This window comes from Ambystoma mexicanum, chromosome 5q (genome assembly GCF_040938575.1).
Source record: "Ambystoma mexicanum isolate Mex_15411 chromosome 5q, UKY_AmexF1_1, whole genome shotgun sequence".
NCBI lineage: Eukaryota > Metazoa > Chordata > Amphibia > Caudata > Ambystomatidae > Ambystoma > Ambystoma mexicanum.
In genome coordinates this window covers 1,093,475,432-1,093,498,887 of record NC_090933.1, presented here as the reverse complement: position 1 = coordinate 1,093,498,887, position 23,456 = coordinate 1,093,475,432, and the positions used below count along the sequence as shown (strand labels likewise).

General features: G+C 46.9%; 1 protein-coding gene across 6 annotated transcripts in view; it reads left to right on the top strand.

The window, feature by feature from the left end:
• WASHC5 (WASH complex subunit 5) overlaps nucleotides 1-23,456 on the top strand; it is a 1,117,936-nt gene that overhangs the window by 551,209 nt on the left and 543,271 nt on the right. For all 6 annotated transcript variants that reach the window (XM_069621617.1, XM_069621614.1, XM_069621616.1 and 3 more), the window contains one exon: nucleotides 11,891-12,057. In XM_069621617.1, the coding sequence (XP_069477718.1) occupies nucleotides 11,891-12,057 (167 nt within the window). The remainder of the gene's footprint in view (nucleotides 1-11,890; nucleotides 12,058-23,456) is intronic.

Below are 23,456 nucleotides of genomic sequence, written 5' to 3'. Positions count from 1 at the left end.
CAGGAGTATAGTGGAACCCACAGCATTACTTTTGGGAAGAGGCACAACCAAATCACAGGTGAGTAATATAACCTTACTTCTACTTTTTGTTAGAATGGCGAAACAGTTTCTAAGGAAAGAAAGATGTTACATATACTTTTCAGAATGGCAGAACGTTTCTAAGTTAAGTAATCACCTTTGTAACTGTTCACTCTGTTACCAACCAACTTCTTTTGCAATTAAGTAACTTTTAAACACGTATTATCTTTCCTTAGTAAACGGCCCAATCCTTAGAAGTATTGCCCTTATTCTTGGAGCATGAGTGTTCTCAGTGACAGAAGGGTGTCACTGGGGTCTAGTGTCCAACAGGCAGGTCAGGATAGGTCCTTAAGTAGCAAAAGTCAGAGTTCCTAAGGAAGACTTTTAGAACAAGTAAGTACTTTACTTTTAGAGTTAGTTGAGGGTCCAAGGGCTTCACAGAAGACGCACTAGGAGGATTCCAGCAGGGGCCTGGGTGCACTGGACGAGAGGACTCCCAATCACAGTAAACACTCTAAAACTACACAGGAATCACAAGAGACATAAGGTAAGTAAATACCCACGCCAGAACAGTACCGCTATTTAATTTATTTGTAACATGCTGATACAGTGCCCAAGGGCATAGAAGCGCAGGGACAAGACGCGAACATAAACAAGAAACAAATAATCAGCCAGTTAAGGGAGTCGGAGTGAGAGAGCACTATATAAGGAGAGGGAAGTTATTCGAACAGAAGGGTCTTGAGCCTGCGTTTAAAGATTAAAACTGCCCCACATAGTCCAAGATCAGGAGGGAGGGCATTCCATAGCCTAGGTGCTGCTACTGATTTTATAAATGGGTGAGGTTAGCAGCAGGTATTTCCAGCAAGCCTGTGTTGTTGGTTCGTAGTGCTTGCTTAACTGGCAGCCACCTTATCCTTTTGGTCAGATATGCCAGGCTTTTTTCATAGAGACATGCATGCATAATGCACAGTGTCCTAAATAGAATCCGCTTCTGTACTGGCAGCCAGTGGAATGACCTTCTTCCTGCAGACACATGTTCTGTTCTTCGGATGCCAGTCATTGCCCTGACTGCGTTATATTGGATTACCTGTAGTTGATTGAGCAATTTTCTGATGCCCTAGAGGGGACTGGCACAGTAATCCAGACAAGAGCTAATGATTGCAGGAGCCTATGTTGCGCTATCCGCCACATCAAGGAAGGGTCTTGCCTGTACCAATAACTTGACATAATAGGAGGTGCGAGACGCGAGGCTGCTGACACGTGCTTTCATTGTGAGCTTGGAATCCAGTATCATACCCACTGTTTTGACTTTCGGGAATGTTGTAAGAAGGCAGTCAGAGATTTGAAAGGTGGCATAAGCGGGATCCATTTCGCGCAATTTGGAGGCTGTGCCTACCAGCAAAATGTTTTTCCATTGTTCAGTACCAGGCCATTAAGAGACATCCATTGATGAATACGATTGTAGGTTTCATTAATGGACTGCAAGTCAAGTTTATGGTCACCAGAAAAAGGAAAGAGACCCGGAGTGTCATCCGCATAGTTTGTGTACCCAACGCCTTCCGCATCACAGATAACTGAAGAGCGGAAGAGTAAAACTGTGAAAGAGCTCTGGGGGACACACAGGAACTCTGAGGCAGCCGACACTCCAAGACATAGCCCTCTGCGATAGTCTTCGTAAAAGACTCTCGTAGTCCCATTGGAGAGAAAGGACAGGACCCAGCTAGCCGCCTAGCTAGAGAAATGGGCAGTGTCCTGAAACCTGGTTTCGAGGGGATTGTGTCCTCTGACGTATTCCACATCTCTGACAGTAATGAACACAGCTGTGCTGCTTCGGAATTTATTTCGGCATGGGCGTCCTGTGTCGATGACGTCGATACGCTGTCCCTCGAGGGCCTCCGTCGAGGGTCGACGTCACCGGATGTTATATCTAGGACGCACGGCGCCTGTAGCCTCAGTTCTGTTTTTTCCGCGAACATATTCGCTTCGGAATCTCGGCACGCTCAATTCTTCTACTTTGCGAAAATGTCTTCTACCCTGAAGTCTGGCTTCAAAAAGTGTCAGGACTGCGGTTCCGAAATGTCCATTACAGACCCGCATGACGTCTGCCTCTGGTGCCTTGGCGAAAGCCACGCCATCGACGACTGCGATGACTGCCAGTCCTTGACATCGAAGGCCTTGTGGGCGTGGAAGAAGAAATTACTGGTAGGTAGGGTATCTAAGACCAGTAAGTCGAATCTGCTGGGCTTTCGACCGACGATTCGAGGGATGACTCTCCACGTCAGCGTAAGTCCAGGGGGTCTCAGAGTAGGTCCCGCCATTCCTCTGCCTCTTCTAGGCATTCTCGGAAGCGCCGTCACCGGTCACCTTCCCCGTCCTCGGCGGAGGACTCCGCCAGACGGTGGATGACTTGTCCCAGCAAGTCTTCATCGCCGGCAGAATGGGACGCATTCCGCCAGCAGATGATGCCGATTTTCGAATCGCAGGGCACTGTTCCGTACACGCCTTCGAGAGAAGCCGGCAAGGAACGAGCTAGAGCCACTGCTCGCATGCCTTTGGGCTCGGGCGGTTGGCGCGGTCATCGGGAGCCGTCGAGGTCCCGATTGGACAAGGTTGATCGCCATAGCTGTGCCAGGTTCTGGTCCCGGTCCTAGACGCCCTCGAGACTGTTGGAACCTGTGAGGCCTTCTAAGAAGGCATTGACGCCATTGGCGCCATGTCAGTTGAGGGACTCTCTCTCTAAGCTCCGGCTCCAAAAAAGTTGTCGGTGCCGAAGGCGTCGAAGGACGCTCTCGGGGCTCTGGCCTCGAAGCTGTTGAAGTCATCGGTGCCTCGGTCAACGCCAATTCCATCAGCGCCCTCGATGCTTTTGTGGAGGATTTACCGGAGGTGCCCCGGAGGGCCGTGGAAACTCTGAGGAAGGCTCTCAGTAAATCAGTGAGGCCTGTGTTTGAGCCCTTCTCTGGTCATCCCCCCAGGATGGATTTGTTCCAGCCTTTGGATTACATTTCAGAGGTGGAAGAAGGGTCGGATGAGGAGGGGGTTGTGCCTCCTAACGTTCCCAATGACCTGTTGTCTGGTCACAGCCAAATGGAAGACCTACATCAGTCCTTACATGACGCCAGCGGTCTTGACAACTCTCCGGAGGTTGAGTTTGGCAGGCCTGAGCCTGGTGCACATGCCGAATCCTAGTATAGGCGTCTCATGATGAGGGTGACTGAGTACTTGGGGTGGTCTGCGCCACCTGTGGATTTTCTGCAGAATGATCTGATGGACATACTGGACCAAGGTCCACCCACTGACCCGGTGTTGCCATTTCATATGGCCTTGCAAGGAAGGGTGGCAGTGGCTTGGACTGCTCCGGAGAGTCTACCGGCAGTGGGTAAGTCACTTCTGAAAAAATACCGTCCAGCCAGTGGTGACCCCTGCTACTTGTCTACGCACCCCACTCCGGAGAGTTTGGTAGTGCAGGCGGCTATGGCCCCAGCGAAGCAGGCTCCGTTTCCTACCATCCCTCCTGATGGGGACGACAAGCGCTTAGATGCTTGGGCGAAGAAAGTATTTTCATCTGGGGGTCTGGCTTTAAAGGCAGCCAACTCCGTTTGTGCCTTGGCAAGATTCACTCACACTCTGTGGAATTGTGCATCTTTGGCGGCTGAACATATTCCCGAAGGGGAGGAACGGGATGGTTTTCTTGCCCTTGTGCTGGATGGCAAGGATGCCATGTGTGAATCCGTTCAGTCGGGTCTGGATTTGGCAGACTGTGTCAGCCGGTCCATGGCGGCGAGCACCGTGATGCGCAGGTTTGCGTGGTTGCGTAAGTCTGGGTTTGCTCCTGATGTGCAATCCCGGCTTCTCTACACGCCTTTGATGGTGTCCATCTTTTTGGCAGCAAGGCTGACGAGCCTTGAGAGGTTGCAGACCTCAAAAGCTGCAGCAAAGTCTTTGAGCGCTGCAGTGCGTCAACCTCTGCCTTTTCGTCCTAGGGGACAGCAATGGAGGGGAGGTTCCTTTCGGTACTACTCTTCCTTTGGTAGATCGAGAGGGGCTGCCAGTCAAAGTGGCCACTTTAGGAGTACCAGAGGTGGAAAGCAAGGTATTGTGGGTGTCGAAGCCGCTCGGGCAGTTGCCTCCTTGCCCTCAGGCACTGCCGCAGCCGCTATTGCTCAGTCATGAGGCCATGGCCCTTGGTTCGCCGGTTGGGGGAAGGCTGGCGCAGCATCTTGTAGAATGGCATGCCATTACTTCAGATGTGTGGGTTCTGGATATCATAGCCCACGGCTACTGTCTTCCTTTCCGGCAGAGGCCTCATGACAATACAGCATGGAATCTCTCTTTGAAGAGTCCGGATCCGCTCCTTGCGCAGGAAATCAAATCCCTGCTGGAGAAAGGCACCATACAACTGGTGCCTGTAGCGGAGAGCAACAAGGGATGGTATTCCCCATATTTTTTGATCCTGAAAAAAGACTGGGGATTGAGACTCATCATGGACTTGCGTGGTTTGAACAAGCTCCTCAGGAAGGACAAGTTCAAGATGGTTACTCTCTCTCAAGTCCTCCAGGGCCTTCAACTTCGACTGGTTGTGTCTCTCGACCTCAAGGACGCTTACTTTCATGTGCCGATTCATCCCAAGCACAAGAAGTACCTGAGGTTCGCGGTTGGTGACTCGCACTTTCAGTTTTGGGTCCTGCCGTTCGGATTGACCTCCGCCCCGAGGGTCTTCACCAAGCTCATGGAGGTGGTGGCAGCATATCTTGGGAAAGGGAGGATTCACGTCTACCCCTACCTGGACGATTGGTTGATCAGGGCGCGCTCTCCCGAACACGTCCTGGATCATCTGTCAGTCACCTGTCACTCCCTTCACAGGCTGGGCTTCTCCCTCAACTTAAAGAAGACACACTTGACGCCAACCCAGCGGCTCCAGTACTTCGGAGCAGTTCTCGACACATCCCTGGGGCAGTGTTTCCCTCCCCTGGTGAGGGCTCATCACATTCTGCAGATGGTGCACAAGTTTCAACATGCCCAGAGTCTCCCGGCGTTCGAGTTCTTGAGGTTGCTAGGCCTCATGGCATCCTGCATTCTCCTGGTGCCAGAGGCCAGGCTGCAGATGAGATCTCTGCAGTGGGCTCTCAAGATGCAGTGGTCGCAGTCCCCCAGCAGGATGTCGGATCCCGTTCAGGTGCCGCCCTCGGTCGCCCAGGATCTTCTGTGATGGGCCGTCAAAGGCAATCTGATGAATAGGGCTCCGTTTTGGCTACCCTGGCCAGAGGTGAGGATGTGACAGACGCATCCCTCACGGGATGGGGAGCTCATGCCAACGAGTTGACAGTCAGCGGTCGTTGGTCTCCATCGGAGTCCAGACTCCATATCAATCTGTTGGAGCGGAGGGCCATCAGGCTAGCCCTGAAGGCTTTTCTGCCATCTGAGCGGGGGAAGACTGTCCTGATTCTGACGGACAATTCAGTGGCCATGCACTACCTCAACAATAAGGGGAGGGGGGCAGGGTCTCTCCCTCTGTGCAGAGAGGCGATGCAGCTCTGGTTCTGGGCCATCCAGCAGGAAATTTCGATCTCGGCAGTTCATCTGGCTGGAGACGAAAACGAGGCGGCGGACGCTCTGAGCAGACAGAGCACGGTCTCTCACGAGTGGGAGCTGTCTCAGGAGATTCTCCTGGAGATCTTCGCCCTTTGGGGGACCCATCAAGTGGATCTATTTGCCACCAGTATCAACCGGAAGATACTGCTCGTGGGAATTTTTTCCAAGAGGACCCTTAGGGAACACGTTCGTAGTGGAGTGGTCCTTCCCACTGCTGTATGCGTTTCGTCCTGTCCCCGTCATTCCGCAAGTGCTGCGGAGGTTACGGAGGTTCGGTTCCCGAATGATCCTCATTGCTCCGGCATGGGCCCGGAGACCGTTGTACCCGGACCTTCTTGACATGGCCATCTGCCCTCCACGCCGTCTTCTCTACCGAGATATTCTCTCACGGTAGGGGGGGTCAGGTTCTCCATCCAGAGGTCAAGTCCCTCAAACTTCATGCATGGCTTCTGAAAGGTTGAGGTATAAGGATTGGGACCTCCCTGAAGACGTGATGAAGGTGTTGCTTTCGGCCAGAAGGCCTGCAACAAAGTCCTTGTGCCGTTGGAGAAAGTTCTGCGACTGGTCCAGGGTTAAGAATGTGGATCCTTTACATGTGCCATTCCTGTGGTTCTGTCCTTTTTGCTTTCGTGAGCCCACAAGGGCCTGCAAGTAGGTACCATTAAAAGGTATCTGGCGGCGCTGTCCATATTTAAGCGCTCGCCTGAGGAGTGTTCTTAATTTAAGACTCCTTTGATTTCTCAGTTTCTGAAAGGGCTCATTAATGTGTTCCCACTGTCACCTTTCCAGGTGCCCGGTTGGGATTTGAACCTGGTTCTAAAGTCCCTAATGGGTGCTCCATATGAGCCTTTACTGTCTTGTCCTTTGAGACTGTTGACCTTTAAAAATGTATTTTTAGTTTGCGGTTACTTCCGCTCGCAGAGTGAGTTGCAGGCACTATCTGCTAAACCACCCTTCAGTGTTTCATAAGGACAGGGTTGTCCTTAGGGTTCGCCCTTCTTTTCTTCGGAAAGTTGTGTCGGAATTTCATTTAAGCCAGAAGGTAATTCTTCTGTCGTTCTATCCTCCTCCGCATTCTGGTAAGGAAGAGGAGAGGCTCCATAGGTTGGATCCTAGGAGAGCTTTAAATTTCTACATCTCTCGCATGTCCGGGGTCAGAGTGGACGATCAACTCTTTGTAGGGTATGCTGGAAGGCGTTTGGGACAAGCTGTTACTAAGCAGACTTTGTCTAGATGGATTATCTTGACGATTTCTGAATGTTATCGCTTGGCGGTAAGGACCCTCCGGTCGGTTTACGGGCCCATTCTACTAGAGGTGTGGCTGCCTCTACTGCTCTGCAGAGGGGTGTTCCCATTGGTAACATTTGCGAAGCAGCCACATGGGCCTCTGTCCACACTTTTGTAAAACACTACTCCCTGGATTCTATCCATGGGCAGGACTTAGCCTTTGGCAAGGCAGTCCTCTATTCTGCTATTTAATTGGGCATTCTAAAATTCTAAATTCTTTTCCCACCTCCATAAATTGGTACTGCTTTGGGAGTCTGTCATAGATGTGGAATAAGTCGGAGGAACCAATCCCTTCGAAGAACAAGTTACTTTCTTACCTGGTAACGTTCTTTCGATGGGATGTTTTCCGACGACGTATTCCACATCGTTCCCTCCCAGCCTGCCCCGCTACAGAATTTCTTATGCGATTGCAGCTTACTTTTCCGCAAGGCTTTCTGTGGTCATGCTGGCAGAAGATTGGTGCCACACGTTCTGGGAAAAAACTACAACTGAGGCTACGGGCGTCGTGCGTCCTACTTATAACATCCGGTGACGACAGTTCGACGGAGGCCCTCGAGGACAGCGATGTTAGTCTAGACTGCTTTTAGGGGAGCCAAGTGAGCAGCTCTGAGCCATGTCAGGAGAGCATTTCCCTCATCAATGTGAGAGACCACACATGCCTGCACTAGGGTCCGGAAGTTCTGCGGCGGGAGCCTCAGAACAAAGACTCTACTTGTCCCTGAGACTCCTGAAAGGGACTTGCACCACCTGTGAAGCCAAGTCCGGCAGGATCCCTGTTTTTCATCACATCGAACTGGTTGAACTGTCGTTGAACTGAGTTCACTGCATCTCGAGCTACCAGGACCATCCAGAGCTTCCTTTGGCATTCACCCAGCTCATCGAACTCGAACTGCACGTTCAAACTTGTTCTCCGCCACACCATAGTAGCTGAGCACGTTGTTGCCTGGGCTTGAACTATAAGGTCTTTGTTGTATCTGCCGCCTTGTAACCACTGGTCGGTCCACCTGCATCTTCACTGCCAATCATCGCCAGTCGAACCGATCCTGGTGGATCTTCGATCATGGAATGCTGCATCAAACCTTTTGAATCATACAGCATATCCAGTTGCTAGCGTCTTCACTGCCTACTCGACAGTCGAAGCAACCCTGGTGGCCCACATGATCTGCAGCCCCTCAAACTGATCCCATAGACAGCGCAACCAGTCACCAGTATTTTTAGTCGAACCGACCCTGGTGGCTCTCACCTACCAAGCATTGCCTGCGAACCTTCCAGCTCTCCCTGATCTTCATAATTAATTTTACAGAAGTCCGGCTTCAATGCTGAGGATTTTGTGAAGTGCAGGTTCCCACAGTGAATCCCCAGAAGACCGCTTCCAGTGTCGATAGCACCTATTGGCTTCACAATTGCTTTCTCTGTGTGCCCCAATTACCGCAGCTACTCTTGATTCTGAATATTACGGATGTTTTCATTAGATTACATTTCTGTGGTCCAGATGTTGACTGTTATTTGGCTTACAGGGTGTTTTCCTGATTCTCCAAGTGGTATAATGCCATGAGCATTGAAAGGCAATGCTTCAGTGTGAACTGGTTTAATATTGTAGCGAGTACTGTTGATTATTACACCATAAGGGTAAAGGTCCATACAATACATCTGAAAAATATATGCATTATGTAATGTGTGCCTTGGATGTGACTACAAAATATACTGGTAAGTAAACATTTAAAATAACATTGCATAACATGGGCAAGTATGCAGAAAGTGGGACCATAACATTTTCAAACTGTTTTCATAAGAGACACAAGCCTTAGAAATGCAAGTAACTGAAGTTCCAATGTTAAGTTTACGTTCCCATAGGAAACAATGGGCCAATGCCAAAGAGATCCTATGGAGGTAAGTAAAGGTAATTTGGTCACACAGAGAAGGCCCAAAGAAGGATCCGAGGTCTTAACATAGTCCGTCCAGTCACAAGATTTGCACTCACCAAGCCGCAGGATGGGAGCTTTCAGAGGTGAGTGATAACACCACCACCAGGGAAGGCTGCTGTTCGGTTCTGGGTGGGCTAGCTCAGCATGGGAGCCCTATAGATCACGGACAAGGAAGAGATATCCTTTTGCAAAAGTCAAAAGAATACTGATGGAAAAGAGATTTTTTTTTTTTTAATTCATTATTTTTTTTATTTCCTTTAGTACAAGTCTAGGGAAGACCAGAGGAAGAAAGATATGTCTAAAAATCAAGTCATCATTAGGATTATTGAAGGAGAGCCTAAGAAAGGCCTGGGGAAGGGAGGCATTTTCCCCACCTTTGTTGAACTGTAAAGAATTGCCTGAGAAAGAATGGGGAAGAGTGACCCCTTCCCCCATTGCCCCCATCTGTGTGGAACAATAAAGAAAAACCTAGTGAGGGACAGTGCAAGGAGGATATTCCTGGATAATTTACAAACTGCCTAAAACCATCCAGAAGGAGGGAGCCACCCTTCTGGAATCGGGTGCAACCTATTATATAGTTTTCTTTTGAAGTGTAAAGGACGGAAATAGGTTTGGGACACAGGGCAGTGGACTACTTGATTTTGACAGACATTCTGACACCATCCTTAGTTTTATTTGAGGCACGGAAACCCCTCTTAGGTACAGGGACAGATGGGGTTCTTCCTGATGTTTATGTTAAATAAAGGTTAATGCCAACAGGCATGCCACCTTTGTGTCCCGTGTCTACTTCACCCTTACATTTAGCGCATCTTAAGAAAACCAGAAAATCCCTTTGAGTGCAGTCTAGGATCATACAAAAGAAACCCCATTGCACTGCATTGAAATGCATTGTGCAATGATAAAAAGTTACTAAAAAAAGTAACAAAGTCAAAAGACTGAGGGAAACATAGTTTCCCAGTACTGATGGCCTGAAGTACTAGTCCGTTTTACCCATAACATGTGAGCAAAAGCCCAGTGGAGTGAAGCTAAAAAGCTTCACTTCCCTCTAAAAAGTCAGGTCAGTGTGAAAAACAGATGCAAAGAGTTTGTGGGTCCATAGAATATAAACCCCACTACATCTGAACCCTGGAGACAACACCTTAGAGGACTCAAGGTGATGAGTCTGAAGAATGGTAAGTGCACAAGCAAGAGTGAGGTGTCTGGTTTAGATCTCGTTAGCTGCAGTTGGGGCCTCCGAACAGTAGAGACCCGACCCGGAGCTGAGGTGGGGGCAGAAGCAAGGCATCAAACTTCCAGGCTAGATGGAATTCCTATTTTAAGGCACTTAGGCCAGAACGATTTGCCTGGGAGTCAACATTGCACGCCACAAAGGAATAGCAAGTAAGGCCGCATGAAACTAAAGAAGAGCTCATGATTGCAGACTATACTCAGAGAAGCGGCACAGAACAAGGACAAAGGAGCCAGGTTCCAGCCAGTGCAGCCGCACTAGGGTCCTCAGCCAGTAAAGATCTGAGGAATGGATATGGCCCCCTACTGATAATACATTCACTCAAGGTTTGGCCTAAATCAGCCCTCCACTGTAATAACAGGTGAGCACACCAGGTTTTCACTTGCCAGTCAATTAGGCTGGCCCTAAAAAGCACTAAACACACTTGTCTACCCTAACAGGATGTATGCTCGGATGTCTAGAAGTCTTTAAGCCTGTCTACACTAGTTTAAGCTAAATCCAAGAGGGCCTTTGTGGCCTCAGGATGAACTAAAGTCTGCAAAACCACCACTTGGGCTTTGCCATATTGTACACATGGACAAAGGGATGACCCAAAACATAATGACTACGAACAGGACTTATGCATATAGTAGTACTCCAAGTGCATTGGGCTACAAATGTGATAAAAGTGAATACACCTCTAGCATTGCCACAATGAAATCGCAGCTTCCAGCAGTCTACTCCTCCAATCATATTGAGTTTGTCCTTTCTCCAGTCAGGTTTTCGGACTGCCAATAAATATTTAAATAAGCTTGGTGAATTCTTAACATTTTCTTCATATATAGTCCTAGAGGATCGCCTGAAAATTTGATTGTGTTTGGGGTGATTATTAAGCTCCGAAGTGGGGTGCATAAAAAGCACCCTGCCCTGGTAGGCACATGGGCTACTAAGGGCAGCACATCAGAAAAAGGGTTGCCTTGGCAAAAGAAGTTCTGTAGAAATCACTCTGGTCACAAAAGAAAAATGGAAAAAATTTTGGAAGTCTGTAACAGGTTTAGGGAACCCAGAAACTTAGGATGCCAGAATGACAATTAAATTCTGCCCTCGCAGGGACATTTTCTGGATGGCCGCTTCAGCTTAAAAGCTTGGTCCTCATCCAGTTGACTTTTCTTCTGTACAATTTCTTGGAGCTAGAAGAAACTTGAATGGAAAATCTCTCCTCAGAAGCAGTAAGGCTTTTCTCATCACATGGAATGTAAGGGCAATGAGACAAATGTATGCGTTAACATTCCACACACATAGGGTAATGCGCTCATTTGTTCAGACACTTTAATAATAGTCCAACAACCCCGCTAATGATGTGTGTTGGCCAAACCAGTGTTTCCATGTCTACAGTAGTGAAAGTATAAAATATCATCCATATTAGCCCGTTAACAATAAGCATTGTTCACTACGATGATTCCTTCCCATAATGCATAAAGTATTGCTGTTTCCTTAAATTGTCGAACGTGCTCTTTAAGCGCACCCTTCTTGGAGACCCCTCTCATCTATTTTGCATTATCCCTAGTTACCCATGTACAAAGCTTCCCACTAAGTACCATATGATAACTGGTTCATTAGTGGGGAATGGCTCTCTGAAATTTATAGTATTTTTATTCCTTCATCTGTCGTCTGACACTTGTCATCTTAAGATAGTTACATCATCTCTTCAACCTTATTTCAGCTGCATTTGGTAAGCATTAGAGAAGTAATTGCTGATAGGAGAAGCAGTGGTAATACCTAAATGTGTTTCAGTCAATAAAAAATTAATCTCCAGGACCTATCTGACATAGGCTTTTGTTTGCTTTTTATATTCAATCAGGTTCAAGAATTTCACCAGCTGGAATCCAATCTGCAAGTTTGCCAGTTTCTTGCCGACACTCGCAAGTTTCTCCATCAGATGATACGGACCATTAACATTAAGGAGGAAGTCCTGATCACCATGCAGATAGTGGGAGACCTTTCATATGCTTGGCAGCTCATTGACAGGTGAGTGCTACTTCAGCATGCTGTGCCACCGTTTTTGTATTCGTCATGGGATAGTGAGTAAATTTAGCCTTTTATAAAATTCCATATATGCTCCAGGCTCAGGAAGATTAATCCTCTTTCGAGATGAGAGCAATCCAAGTTGGTAGCCATGTTTTATAGGTGTTTGTTTTAAGGACATTTGGCTTTTGTTGTGACTATGGTGGGCTAAGATCAGGCATCCCAAGAAGCCATTGGGCACCAAAACAAATAAAGTGATTTCTACAGATTGAGACTTAAATGTGTATGTCGCATGCCTTAGGTTCGGAGGACACCAATTAATGCGCAATCACATTTTCAGTACGATCCACAAGGAATATGTATGAAGATAATGTAGATGTGTTCAAGATTATTCAAATATTTATTGCAGTCCAAAAACCTTACTGGATTTTTGACGAACCTAGCCATGCTGTCACTTTTTAGTCTATACAAGGGAGATTGGTTTTGATGGTAGGCTGCTCTGTTCAGGGAGATGGTATCAACAAGCGGGCCATCTTAAAGAGGTGAACAAAAGATATATTGAAGTCAACACTTCCAAGCCCATCTCACTCGAGTGAGCCCCAGCTGATCACAGCCTGCCTACACGACTGCGACACCGACGCCGTCCCCATTGCAGTGATTCCCTCCAAACTGCATCATTGCACAAGTGGCCCGTGCCCACTCTGATCCGGTAAGATCATAATAATTATTTTTCGTATTTTCGAGCCGGAAGCAGCCCCCCTCCGACGCCCGTGTATGCCTGCACTGTGCTGCCTGACCCAAAATGGCCGGCGTAACGCGGCCTGAAATCGAGGCTCTACTAGGTTGCTAAGCATTCCCACGCTGCTTCATTCAATCCACATCAACTGGCAGGCGGAAGCCAGCGGCGGAAAAAGGCCAGCATAAAGGCCCTGTTAGCAACGGTGCAGAGTGCCCAGCCCTTTCCATACACAAGATTTGTGCCATAGGATAGCCCATGAGAAGGTACATGGAAAAGGAAATCCTCCCTGCCCGCATGCCCTCCAGGCCGCACCATGAAGCTGCACTGGATTGCTCACATGCCACCCAAGCTGACCCCACTCATGCAAGATTAAGGTGAGACCCCACCCGTACCGAACGGCCCTCTCGACACCCCTGCCTCCCGTCACTCACACCCCCTGCCCTCCTTGCCAGGTGAGTGCCCCCCCTCACTGTGCCACATCCCAGCCGCCCGACCACCGTATCATACCCTATCATACACATGGGTTGCAGGATATCTCCACCAGCCAACTACATGCCTGCCTCGACCCTGAACAAAATTCACTTCGCTTTCTACATTGAAGCACGTCCACCCGTCTAAGGTTATCAACACCTCCACTGTTACCGCACGTATGACCCATGATACCTATGCCAAGACTACCACAACTATTGCTACTGCTGCCACTTGTATGAGCCCGAACATGATCCACAACAATGACGCGATAGCTGCCACTGCACACGCCGACCTGTCAATCAATGCGAGTCCCAGTAATAATGCTAATAATGACAATGTTGTCACATGCATGCCCCTCGCTGCCACTGGTATGTCGACCGCCACTGATGGCACTACTGTCACACATATGTCTGATGATATAACTTATAATGCTACCATGTCCACAAATATCTTATAACAAGGATGTCATCAGTGCCACTGTTGTCACCTGCTTGCCTAATAATGCGACAATTGTCAATGATGTCGCTGCTGTCACATGTATGTCCATGAATATGATTCTTAACAATGTTAATGCTACCACTGCTGTCACCTGCATGCCCAATATTGTGAGTCCAAACAACCATGTCAATGTTGTCACTGCGGCCACATATGACCCCTAGGAATGATACCCCTGGTGCTGCGTGTATGCCCCAGGATGCCTCTTACAACCACCACCAAAAGCAACCATGACTGTGCCAGCCCTCACTTAAGATGTTCTCTGATTAATGCCCACACCTTAGATATCCATGACCTCATCTCCACCCATGAGCTTGATATCCTTATGCTAACCGAAACCTGGCTATACAAGGCCTTAGGCCCCACACTCACTTTAGCGCTCCCACCAGGCTACACCATTATCACAGGACCGCCCCACTATGGTCCGAGGAGTAGCCTTGATAGTTAGATTCCCTTTCTATCAGAAAAACAGAGAAAGATACAAACAACAACAGAGACTACCTCTCCGCCAAAGTTAAACTATCAGACCCCTGCACCATCACCCTTTATCTTGTCTACAGACCACCAGGGCCCGTAAGCGATTTCCAAGCAGCCCTTACTCACCTCCTCTCGGACAACCTAAAACATTCAACCAAAGCCATCGTACTTGGGGACCTGAACCTCTGGGGCTCAATGACTCTAATGACCCTGCAGCCAAAGCTCTTAACGCTGCACTTGAGACCCTCGGGTTCACCAACACTATTATTGGACTAACACACATCCAAGGCCGCTCCCTAGACTGGATAGCCCAACACAACTGCACCATCACAATAAGCATGTCCAGGCACCACCTCTGCCACAAGCCCTTTCCAGAAGCTCTAGGCACCTCACTAAAGAAAACCTTCTCCCATTCCTACTGGGACCAGCTTTCAGGCCCCCTTTCTCGACTGCACCTATGACATAGCCATTAAAGCGGCAATTGAATCTATCGCACCTCTTAAACCATGCAAGGCCAAACCAACTAGTCACACCAATGCCTGGTTCACCTCGGACCTCCTTGCACTACGATCCAAGAAACGTGCAGCACTATCCCTATGGCAAACCACCCATACAGATGAAGCAAAACTTGACTTAAAACTAGGGCCAAAGAGTACAAAAAAGCGATTATATGTGCCAGAGCCATTTCATTTGAAACCAGGATCCAGGAAGCCCAATCCAACACTAAAAAGATATTTTCTATCTTCAGGGACTTGGAGAAGCCCACACCTACTCCACAGAATTTCACCAAAGGCAAGACCTGGTTTGACGGGATTCAAACAGCCATGAAAGACAAACTCAACACCCTCCAAACCAAAATGCAGACAACCAGACAATTCCTGAATCTATCCCCCCCCTTGCCTCTACACCACCAACCCCCCCTCCCCCCAAGTCACCTCCAATTCTTTCTCCTTCAAGGAAATTCACGAATGCGACATGAACCACATCATGAAATCCATTAAGCAATCTAACTGCAAAGGTGACATTTGCCCAACCGCACTCATTAAGGAATGTGCAACCCCTCTTACCCCCATTCTCACAGCATTTGTGAATGCCTCCTTTGCCAGCGCAAAGTCCCCTTGTGCCTCAAGGCAGCCTGGGTCCGCCCCCTCATCAAAAACCCACCCTCGACCCTACCGCACCTACCGGCCCATTACCATGGTTCCCTTTCTGCTCAAGATATTGGACAAAGCAGCCTATCTACAGGCACAGCAATTTGAGGAAAACCAACTTCTCGGACTACGCCAATACGGATTACGGCCAGGACACGGGACCGAGACTGCCCTACTCGACCTAAAAAACCAAATGGGTGATGCCCGAGATTCAGGGAAGCCCGCTCTCCTCCTCCTCTTGGATCTTTCGGCGGCATTTGATCTTGTCGACCACAAAGTCCTATGCCACCACCTAGCTACCACAGCAAAATTCTCGCCCAACTCCACTGCATGGATCTCTTCCTTCCTGCAAGGAAGGACCATACAAGTCTTCTCTGACCTAGCTTCAGCCTCACCTACCATCATTCTATGTGGCATCCCACAAGGTTCTTGTATCTCGCCCACCCTCTATAATATCTTTACACGGCCCCTCTTCCTCGACTCACTGGGTATCTCGTACACTAATTACGCCGACGATACCCAGATCCTCCTCACATTGACAGGTGACTGACACTGACTCCAAGACCCTCAACGACATTTACAATACTTTCCAAGCATGGATGGCAGCCAATGGGCTTTGCCTGAACTCTGATGAAACCAAATTACTTTGGGTAGGTACCAAGGAAACACTTAAGAACCTTGACTCTCATTTCAGTCACTTTATTATCGACAGCATCAGAATCCCTGTGGCTGATTCAGTAAAAACATTGGGAATCTATCTTGACTCCAATCTAACTATGACTAGGCAAGTCAATGCTATCGCCTCCTCAGCCGCATATCACCCCAAACTCATGACCGCAGCCAGACCCTTCTTATCCAAGGACAATTGTATTACCATTGCAAGAGCTATTACTGGATCTAGATTACATTACTGCAATGCCCTCTTCCTGGATACCGCCACCAGAAAAATGGCCAAACTACAAGTAATAAAAAACAACGCTCTGCGTGCTGCCATCGGAATCCCGAAAAGGGAACACATCACAGCTGCCAGGAAACAGGCGCACTGGCTCCCAATCAAAGAAAGAGTCCTCTTCAAAGCCCTTGCTCTCACTCATAAGTGTATCCACCACACTGACCCACCATACCTCTCTGAGAGAATACACCCCACAATCTCCACAAGACCGACCAGAGCACCCTATACCAACATGCTCTCAATCCCCAGAGTCAAGAGAGCCCGAGCCGGGGGCGCTAGCTTCCCTTACCTGTGAGCTCTACTATGGAACGCCTTGCCACCACCCCTGAGAGAAGACTCTCTCTTAGCATTCCGCAAAGCCGTGAAAACATTACTCTTTACATAAGCACAGACTAGTTCTGCCTCGCAAACCCCTCAGCACCTGTCTTGAATGTATTATATGTAACTCACGATTGTTTTTTCATTTGAAATATCTAACTGAATTACATGTGCAAGTTTGCCCTGTAACCAAGCCACCCAGAAGTAACAGCGCCGCGATGCCCTTGGGCTGTATGTGCGCTATATAAATGTAAAAATAAAGAAATAAAGCCACTGCTTACACTTCTCAACTGCTTTTTCTAGCATTTTAGCTTGTGTGTTGCACTACAGAAAGGTCTGACATTGTAGGTCATGTCCCCTGAGCATCTGACCACAAGCAATCCAAGATGTGTTTACAATGTAGAAAAATAGTCCCACAACTGTTTGCTTGATTATTGTGATTCCCGGAATTTTCTCCCCAGTGAGTTCTATTTAGATCTCATTGAGGATGCAACTGAGACTGGGACTCAAATTGAGACACTGTGCCGCATATGATGCGATAGATTCTCAGAGTCGGAAGCGGCCTCAGTTCTAGTGACTCATTTCCTGTGGGTGTTACGCTGCTTAGAGGTGCGGCATGACTCTGTGTGGCTCGGCAGCGTAGTGCTAGTCAGAGAATGTGGAAAGAAAAGCCGCACCAAGCAGTGCTGTGGAAAGCTGTTAGTGGGAAGCCATCGGAGAGCTGCTGGGAGAAGCCACGAGCAAGTGTGCTCAGTGAAAGGTGTTTGGTGCCTGGTGCTACGCGGAGTGGAAAATCCTCTTGGCGCTACCTTGGTACTGCCTTGCCCGGTTGGTATTGGGTGGCGCTTATGTCTGGGGCTGCCTAGTTACTTCAACTTCAACTCTGTGTGGCTGTGCTGTTGTGCAGCCGTAGTTTCTTTAACTTTGTAGATTGTCTTTAAGGTAAAGCTGAGGTGGATAGAGTCTGAGGCGGCTGCCTGGTGTATCTGCGGCACGTGTGCTTGTGTGCTAGTGGGACATGGCCCCAGTGCGGATTGACTCTAGGGCTCTGGTGCTGAGGTAGTTTAAAATAGCTATATAACTGCGCATACCAGCTGCGACCAGGGAGGAGTATCACTGTGCACCCATTTATCTGTCTCAGGTGTCTACTATTGGCATTGCTGATATTTTAGAGTGAGGAGTATTGTAAATTTTGGTGGTCTCTGAGTGGGCAAAGAGATCATTTGCTAGTAGTCCTACTAGTCCTAGTTGTGCCGGGACACTGCGGGAGAATTTCCTTTGATCCCGGCACACTTTAAGCTGAGGATTGTAAGGAACTGTGAAATCTGCATGCACCCAGCAAGTACCGCTTGGCCGCTTTGCCGCGGTGAAGCGTTGCTAGTGTTGGGGTTCTTGTGTTTTTATAACTTGCTGTCAGAAGTGTGGTGCTCGATTGATTCTCCTTATCACTTGCAAAGTGAGATAGTTGTACGCATTAACTTCGCACAAAGCTTTGGATTTTGCATTGGTTGAATTTCTATTTTGAAGAGGCTTCACCACTAGGGGCTAAGTGGGATTATATGCATTACACTTTAAAATCAAATATGCCTGACGTTTCAGGCTTACTGCTTCAGCCGACTAGAAGCACTAGTAGTAAACCAAACTCCGCCACGCGAGTGGCATGGAAAAACATCACTCTAACTCCAGTCCTTCGCACTCCCCTTTCTAATAGGGACATCTGCACCTTCTGTGCCAAAATAAAGGAGTGTAGGGGAGCTGCCTTTCCTCCTAAAACAAACTGAAAAATATATAAAGATGATCCTATGTCTCCGGTACATGAGGGCAGTGTGTCTTTGTCTGCGCTATCCAACATTTCGATCCATGCCAGCTCGTGCACACCTAGTCCGATTACAACAAACTATGATGTGCCGGGCTCCATGGATTCTACTATACAGTCCGTGCATACTATTGCGGACTTCTTCTTGCAACCAACGCCTAGGCGCAGACTGCCTCTTGCTCACTCAGACAATCCCTTTGAAAATGTGCCCCTAATCGAAATTACACTGGCTGCGCTTAATACTACCATTGCTAGCCTATTTAAACTGTTTGAAGTAATGGATTTGAAAATATCTTTTCAAAACAATCAAATCCAATACTAGATTGGATTTCATCAGTTCCTCTGGTGAAGTCACTTGAAGGGCAGGTTGGTTATTTGCAAGTATCTGAGGGTCTGCCTGATTGGCGGGGAATGGACACTTGTGGGATGCATCAACCCACTCATCCAAGCCCTGCAACAGTACCGTGCATTGCTGGCAGCAGAAACATCAGAATGGCCACTGAAAAGCATGCTACTCGCTCAAAACCAGCCAAAAATGCGCAGTAAAAATCTGAAAGATAGGCTGCCATCCACTTTTGCCTATCTTGGGGAGCCCAGGAGATCACTGCCTAAAACCACCATTGGGCCATCCACAAAGCAGCCTGAAACCACTTGGAAAAAGCAATGCTGATTGCCAAAAGCAACACAGAGCTGTTTGGGAATTCATTTTCTTGATTGTCAAAATGTGCTAAAATCATGGCTCACAAATCACCAAAAAGATCCAACCTTCTTGTTGGGTGTTCCACATTACTCTATGGCAAGAATCCACATCAATACAGTATCAGCAAAGAATCATATGCTATCAAGCAAAATCCTTTTTTAAAGATACTGATGTAAAGACAGCTGTCCAAAATGGGTGTAGTACCGTTGCTCGCCTCCGACAGGTGCTGGTGATCTCTAAATTCTGACAGGAGAGCTGTGTTTCAGAAGCTAAATATGCCAAAGAGAATTCCATCAAAATGCCATATAGAGTGCTACACAGTGATTTCATGTTGAAAAAGACTTTATTTAAAGATATATTGCTTATTTTAAGTTTATAAAATGCATTTTTTTTTCACAAGGAACTCTGTTGCAATTGACTAGAAGGTATCTGATTTAATTAAAACTTCAAGAGGCCTTCTGTCCATGGGAACCCTTCAGACCTTGTCCTTCCTACCAACAGGAGAGGATATTGCATGGACAAGTTAATTAGAACTATTGTGAGAGGAGGAGATTTCCCCTGCTGGCAGGAAGAAAGATACAATAGACTCTCAACTGAATAGAATATGCTGATTTGGGTGTGCCTGGTCAACAACTCCTGGCAGGAAACGAGACATGTGACCTCTGAGTCAGAGCCAAGCTTCTGGGGGCGGAGACAAACCGTTGTGTGTATTGAATTGAAAGCAAATGTATTTTTTATAAAATGGCTTATAACACATTTTACCAAGCTGACAGAAATGTCAAACTTTGAGATTCTTAAAATGACAAATTCACTCGCAATTTAAGACTAAGCTGGACGTCGTGTGATGTTCTGAGACCAAACTCCGAGATTTATTAATATTGCAGCTGTAGTGTTTTTGCTATGAACATAAGAACTTACATGCATGCAGATCCTCCCTGGGCATATTACTGTATCAAATTTGGTGCAGAACCAATATTGCGAAACCCACCAAAAGCCCGAATAAGTTGTCATTTCTGAACCAAAGCTCCTAGGAAGATCAGAGTTGGACAAGAATGTACCTTAAGTAATCTGTGATGTGTGTATGTATTATGAACACGTTGTGCACCTTGGAAATGTGTTTGTTATTAAAGAGATTTTCTATGTAAAAGCATAGGGGAGGGATTTCAGCTAAGCCATATACACAGCATCATGACACCTCATGACACGCTGATCATTTTCTCCAGTCAGGGGACAGGAGATGCTCTGACCTATCAAATCCTTAGGGGGTTGGGCATAGAAAGTCAGCCTTCACACCCACTTTGGAAACAAATAAATAGAGACTGCTTAGGACAAATGGGGGACACACCTTTCCACTACTCAAATGATTCCTGCGCAGCACCCTGCCGAAAGACTCCAGAGACCACAACTTAGAATCCAGACTCCAGATCTAAAACCAACTCTAGAACCAAACTCTAGAACCTTGAAGCAGAGAGGCCTAATCCACAAGCTGAATCCTCTTCAGCAGGCCTCAATCTTTTGCAACCTGATTCTCAACAGCCGGGCTGTGCTGTTTGCTTCTAGCCAAGAACCCTATGCTAGAACCCAGATCCAGAGAAAGCAGAGCTGTATCCAGAACCCGCTTGATCCAGTCTAAGAGGCCACGCAGACCGCTGTGCAGTGCTGATCGCAGACCAGGGTGCCACAAAAACATCCGTATCTTTTGAACCGCACATTTTAAAGCTAAGATCCTAAGCTTTCCAACTAACCCAAAACGACATTCCAATTCATTAGTTTTTCCGTAATCGCGATTTACGCACACTGAAAAATTGCTGCGAATTGCAATTTAGCTCCATTTCACCACTTGTAAAAATAGCTGCTTCTTGTTTGCAACTGCTGAATTTCGTTTTCAATTTGATAATCATTCATGAATCATTGCTAGTGTTGACCTGAACCAATCTCAAGTAACTATCACTGATCCTGAATCTCTTTTAGTAAATTGAAATCAATTTAGCAGATTTTCCGATCCATTGCAATCACTTTCTAAAGCATTTTTGCCCGTTTTAAAATCATACCTGTTTTCTCTAAGCTTGCTGGGGGGAACTGGGATTGAACTGCATTCTTGATTGTATTCCTGAAACCTGTGTGCCCTCATTTCCATCTCTTCATATTGCATAAGGGGGAGTGAGTAGTCACAGGGGAAAAAGTGATCATATTATCTTTTGTTGAAATCATATCAAGTTTATTCCTGTGTTGCATTCTTTCCATCTTGCATTTCCTTGAACCATAAAAGTATTCGCTGCTACCTTATCCTTACTATTCCTACATGATTAAAGAGATTGTCAATTTTGTAATATTACCCATTGTTGATTACCGTCCATATTCATAAGTGTGCTATTCAGATATTATTTTGTTCATAAAAGTGTGATGTGATATATATATATATATATAGTTTAATTCTTCAAATAAATCTTTTAATTTGCAAAACAAACCTACTTCTTGTCTCAGTGAGGTCATGGGGATTCAAAGAGAGGGGCGTTATATAAGGGTTCATCATCAAGATTTAACAAACTTTGACATACAAATATATATATATAAGGGCTTCCCTTGGGCATCCCATTCTAGGCATTGACTTAGTTGGATTGCTGGATTGAAGTCACTTACAGACTAATCAGCCTAACTCAAATGCAATTGCTCATGCATTACCTCTAATTAAAAAAAAAAAGTGTCCTATTGACAAGCCTAATGCCGAAGTGGTAACACCTAATGACTCCTGGATTCGCATAGAGGGGGAGTCTGAAAAACAACGACCCAGAAACGCTCTTTTGTTAAATCTAAAGCTGTGCCTCGCAAATTGCCTACAATAGCCTCATCCAAGGTTACAATTCAACAACCTAGTGTTCCAGCCAAGCGTATGCTGCCAACACCGGCAGCTGAAGTAGTAGCATCAGCACTTAAATGTACTGCTCCAGTTTTCATACTGGCTAATTTAACTGCATCCAATAATACTCATCTTGTGCTCATCTTAGTAATTATGCTCCACTGACAGAACTGATAGACCTAATTGGCTCCACATCTGAACAACTGTCTAATCACCAGACACAAGTTGATTCTAGCGACTCTTTGACTACTGCAGGAGGTGTTAGGTCGGCAATGCCAGTTAAATCTAGAGACTCCGCCGAAGACGGAGACCTGCGAGAACGCACCTTAGCAATTAAAGCAGCAGTTGACACCTATCTAGTACAGCATCTAACTGAACCAATGTTGCCTAATCCCTCCCAGGATGATGTAAGTGAAAAGGACTTGACTGCCGTTAGTACCATTCAACGGACCCACAATGATATTGCAAGTGGGTCTCCAATTTGTAAACCAGTTGACGAGGGTGCGGGCATGCTTAAAATGTCCTGTGCTCGAGGGGTACAGGGCTCAGAATTCCCCCTCAACAAAAACATGCATACTAAACCCATAGCCAATCTAAACCATCACGAGCAGCATAAACAAAAAAACTCTCGAATTGTCACTCCCTTATTGTGAAATGTTGTGATGCCCCCTATGAGAAATACTATCTATGCCGTTCGAGCATACTGAACATATTTGGAGAGGTACTGAGCTTGGAGGCCATTTCCTCTGGTGACATTGACCAGGTTGAGTTTGTCTGTGAGCAGAATCTTTTCATTGTGTGGCTCTGGGTTAAATCGGGCATAGTCCTAAATTCAATTTGGAAAGCCAAAATGGAGCCATTCAAAAGGGGATTCCTGATTGCACAAGATCCAGAACGCTTGTTCCAAGATAATAAGACACGATCTGTGAGTAAAGACATCAAACAACAAAAGGCGTTGGCTTACAATATGGACAGAGACAGATCTTGGAAGCTATCAGTGGCACAGAACCGTGAGCCAGGCCAGCTTTTGAAGGCATAACCATTAACAGAAATCACATCGAAGAACATCTCTTTGGCTAGCTGGAATACGAAGTCATTCTCGCGTCCAATGGGGCCCAAATCATCGTATACATTTTGATATTGTAATTTTTCAAGAGACTTGCATGTTAGTGGCTCCAGTGTGGGATGATCACGAAGTATTGTTGTTACCAGCTCTAGCTGCCCATAGACGACGACCGACATCAGGTCTTACGGTGGCAGTTAAAATTAGTCAAGGTTTGAAGTAAACTAAGTGGGCCACCCCTAATAACTTCATACAAATGGTTAAAGTCTCAAACTCTAGTGACTTTATAGCGGTGATCAACGTGTATCGTAACCCGATGGGCATCTCGGATGATATGGTTTATAGAGGTTTATCTACTGCTGT